The sequence below is a fragment of the Camellia sinensis genome, unplaced genomic scaffold (assembly GCF_055761805.1).
Source record: "Camellia sinensis isolate YWXY unplaced genomic scaffold, ASM5576180v1 Unanchor6, whole genome shotgun sequence".
Classification (NCBI taxonomy): Eukaryota; Viridiplantae; Streptophyta; class Magnoliopsida; order Ericales; family Theaceae; genus Camellia; species Camellia sinensis.
In genome coordinates, this window is record NW_028129474.1 from 11,662,068 (window position 1) to 11,666,612 (window position 4,545).

The following is a 4,545-nucleotide window of genomic DNA, read 5'->3' on the forward strand; positions in this document are numbered from 1 at the left end:
TTCCTCGATTTGTGAAGCTAAATTTTACCCACCTCGTAAGAGAGAACAACAGGTTTGCAGATTCACTAGCAACTCTATCTTCTATGATAGACATCCCGTCCGGAGTCCGGATGCGTCCAGTCATTATTGATCAGAAGTTTGCGCCAGCATACGAGTCGATTTCCGCCATAGATGAGGTTCAAGACGGCAACCCCTGGTACTACGACATCTGGAACTTCTTGGAAAAGGAGACATATCCACCGGGGGCAAATGCCAAAGATGAGAGGGCTGTCCGAAGAATGGCTGCTTAGTTCATTATCTGCGGGGGAAATTTGTACAAAAGGGGCCATCTGGGAATGCATAAGCTCTGTGTAGAAGCTGAAGAGTCAAAACGCCTGATGGAAGCCATCCATGGGGGGGAGTGCGGTGCACACATGAATGGAGTAATGCTGGCCAGAAAGATCCTCAGACAGGGCTACTACTGGTCAACCATGGAGGAGGATTGTATTAGCTTTGTTCGGCGATGCCACAAATGTCAAATTCATGCAAATCGCATGAACATCCCGCCGTCAAAACTGTACAACATGACTTCGCCGTGGCCTTTTTCAGTCTGGGGAATTGATGTGATCGGAGCTGTTACCCCGAAGGGGTCCAACGGGCATGCGTTTATCCTAGTAGCGATAGATTATTTCACAAAGTGGGTCGAGGCCCAATCATACGCAATGTTGAAGGCGTCGCATGTCGCAAAGTTCATCAGGAACAACATCATTTGTCGCTACGGGGTGCCAAACGAAATAATTTCAGACAATGGTTCCCACTTCAAGAAAGAAGTGATAGACTTGTTGGAGAAATACAATGTGGCTTTTCATAAGTCATCTACATACAGGCCACAGACCAACGGAGCAGTTGAGGCCGCCAACAAGAATATCAAGCATATACTACAGAAGATGGTGGAAACCTATCGAGATTGGCCAGACAAGCTGCCATTTGCTCTGTGGGGCTACAGGACTTCAATCAGAACTTCTACTGGAGCAACTCCATATTCATTGGTCTATGGAATGGAGGCTGTTCTACCCATTGAGATTGAGGTCCCATCATTACGAGTATTGGCTGAATGCCAGATAGCCGAAGCAGATTGGCAGCAAAGCAGATTCGAAGAACTCATGCTCTTTGATGAAAGAAGACTGAAAGCACTGTACCACATCCAAGGTTATCAACGCAGAATTGCCCGGGCTTTCAACAAGAAGGTTAAGTCCAGGAATCTGAAAGAAGGAGATTTGGTGCTCAAGGACAACCGAGCTCCCATCCACGACCCAAGGGGCAAGTTCAAACCTAATTGGACTGGTCCTTACATCATCAAAGCTATCTGGTCAGGTGGGGCTGTGGTTTTGATGGATCTAGATGGCTTGGAGTTTTCACAACCAATCAATATGGACAAGTTGAAGAAATACTATCCTTGAGAGGCTCGCTAGGCCGAAAACCCGAAAGGGCGACCTAGGCAAGATTCAGAGCACAAAAAAATTAGAAAATATAAAAACTGAGCTCGCAAGGTTGAAAACCCGCAAAGGGCGGCCTTGGCAAAAGTTAGAGCGCAAAAGGAGAGTGAAAATACTCGAGCGAACCTAAGCCTGAACTACGTAAGACTTGATTCCCATCTTTGGGATACGTAGGCAGCTTCGTCTTGAAGTTCAGTCATAAACTTTTTCCCCGATCAACTTTGTCCATTTCGATCATCTCAGTCATCTTTATCTATCAGCATTTACCGTGATCTCCGGTACAGTGCTGTTCAAACTAGGGGCAACTTTCCGTTGCTTTGGAGTGCCACATTGTTCTTCAGACTAGGGGCAACTTTCCAGTTGCAGGGATCTGAGATTGTGCATCTCAGTGACAGATTTTCGGCATGTCCAGTTCTGATCCACATCGAAAATAGTTTTGAAAAGTTTTAATAAAAGTTGACTTTGTTCAAATCAATCTTTTTACGACTTAGACCATTTTTGGACCAAAAGTGGAAAATTTTCAGTACCATAACTTTCAATTTCATTGATTTCAAAATAGAGTTCTCTTGCTCTTGCATTACAATCGAGGTTGCTTATTCTAGTACAATCATAAAGAAAACTTGAAAATGTTAAATAAGCAATAAATTTGGGGCATAGTTGAATCAAGTATCTCTGTGTCCCCTTCCAGAGCTGGACGGAGCATCTGATGCCAAGCTGGGCCCAAATTGTACCTCCTCTTTGAGCCAATCCACGCATTCATCTGACAAAGTGCAACTGAAGGTTGAAGCAGGGGGCCAGAAGCTCTCTAGTCCTCCATGCCGTGGCATATCTCTGGCTGGCCAGCCATTCACTTTTTGCAAAAATGGCCGGCCAGCTCCCCGGGATGGCTAGCAATGCTGCAGTGTGTCTCCTCGGCCCTGTTTTACTCTTCGAAGGAGAACTCCAAGCATTTCCATGCAACGGGAGAGTCGAAGGCCTTCATTCCGGATGCGTTCCGACGCCCAGATCGTCAGAAGTACACTTTGTTGTTGTTGAGTTTTGCTTATCGAGTTGTTGCATTTTGCTTATCGAGTTGTTTGTCGAGCGGACGTGTTTTGTGTTTTGAGTCATTGCTCTTTGTTTAAGCAATTTTTGTTAAAGTCTTGTTTATTTGCGTTGTTGCATTTTGCTTATCAAGTTGTAAACTTGCTAAAGATTCTGTTATATCTTAGTAAATTGAGTTGTTTAGTTTGTTGCGTCGGTTCACTACCTGATTTGGTGATTACACAACGTACATTTCCTTTCAAATTCATTTTTGTGCGAAATAAATGATGCGATACGATGCTAAAAGTTCAAAATACAAACACCTTTTCAAAAGCTATTTCATTTCATCATGCTTTACAACAAACAAAAGGTACAGGTTTTACAAAAACAAAACTGCCTAACAATGTGCAAAGTGCTACAAACTACTAGTAAAAGAAAAATAAAGCAGGAAATAGCAACATCAAAATCCTCGGGAACGGGAACGAGAAGCACGCCTGGTCCTCTTTTGTGGAACAACCTCCACACCATCATCAGAGTCGGAGCTGTCGTCCTCAGGATCCTCCTCAGCCTCGCCTCTGTTCCCCGAGCCAAAACCGGAGCCTCCCTCCTCGACAGATGTCTCGAACTGACGGTCGGTAGCCTCCTCCTCCTCCTCATCAGACTCCGCCTCCACAACATGAGCCCTGCGTCTGCGGACAGGCCCCCCTCGAGCTCCTCGAAAAGGCCTAGATGGCCCGGCTCCTCGGGAAGGCCGAGATGACCCCTCCCCCTGATAAGGCCCGGATGGCCCAGCTCCCTGATAAGGCCCAGATGGCCCAGCTCCCCAATGAGGCCCAGGTGGCCTGGTCTGTGGCTGACCGGACCATGAAGGCATCTGAAAGCAAAGAGTTCAATTCAAATACATCAGTCCAAATATATACATCAGATGCAGATACAAGCAAAAGCTACGTAAAGTGGGTGCATGTAAATACAGTGTACAAGTGAGGTGTGTGTCAGATGTGCTCTACACAAGTAGTCTATCGATGCAGTAGAAATCAGCATGTCATCAGAAGTATGATAAATGCCAAAAAACTGAAGGGTACCTGAATGCCCGCGACAGACAACTGTGCCTCCCTGCGTAGGACCATGCCCTCGAGTGTGGCCACCAGCCCAACCATCTCCTCCATGTACCCTCGCGATGGCTGCAAAAATGAGTTCATAATCATCAGTGAACAAATGAGTGTCTAAACATCTGAAATAATGAATGACGAAAGTGGAGCATACCGGCGGTGAGTCCGGATCAATGGCGTATCGATCACTGGGCATCGGAGGCTCTAGTGGAATCGGAATCGGAGAGCTAGTCCCATACTGCCACGCCATCAACTCAGTAGGCATATCTGGCCATCCCAGATGAGGATGAATCGACGGGTTCGGAGGAAACGGTCTACTCCCACCTCTAGATGCGCCAGCCCTGCTAGAAGAAGGGATGTCTGTAGCTCGAGCCTGAGCCTGATCCGAGGATGACATACCGGCAGGTCTCATCATCGGAATACGAGCTTCTGTCAATGGAGGCATCAAATATATGTGACGATAGGTGGCGTAGTCCCCCTCCGCAACATATAACAAAGCATCACTGCCCAGCATGACGCCGACTACCTCTGAGTAAGAGAGCCTGTCAGCGGTCCGCATACTAGCTGGAGGTACCGCGGGAACATCCTGAGAAAGATACCCCCGTACCTGGCACAGAAAGCGCTCCCCCAGGAACCAGACTCTGCCGACTGGCCCTTCGAGCAGGACCCTATACCGGGAGATGCCTGATGCTCCGGTATACTGAAGTAGGAGATCATCACCCAGAGGTGCCCAAGGCTGCCAAGTAATCTGCGGATGATAAATGTATAAACCAATCAGAGAACGAGAATATACAGAGCAAGTCAAAGATGAAAATGAAAAGAACTGAAAGTTCTGAAGTACCTCTGAGTGTCGCACAGTGTCGAAATACTGTCGCAGGCGAACCAGGGTCTCTCGAGGCCTCGCCCGGTGCGGGCCCTCAAATATCAATGAATATGGG

The 4,545-nt window shown here is 47.1% G+C and overlaps 1 protein-coding gene across 1 annotated transcript; it reads right to left on the reverse strand.

The window, feature by feature from the left end:
* Positions 1-2,845: 2,845 nt before the first annotated feature.
* On the reverse strand, positions 2,846-4,166 carry LOC145818255 (uncharacterized). Its single transcript, XM_082912897.1, has 4 exons — positions 3,762-4,166; positions 3,581-3,679; positions 3,129-3,372; positions 2,846-2,850 (listed from the first exon to the last, which is right to left on the reverse strand). The coding sequence occupies exons 1-4, from the start codon at positions 4,164-4,166 to the stop codon at positions 2,846-2,848; spliced, it is 753 nt and encodes a 250-aa protein (XP_082769023.1).
* Between the last annotated feature and the right edge of the window lie 379 nt (positions 4,167-4,545).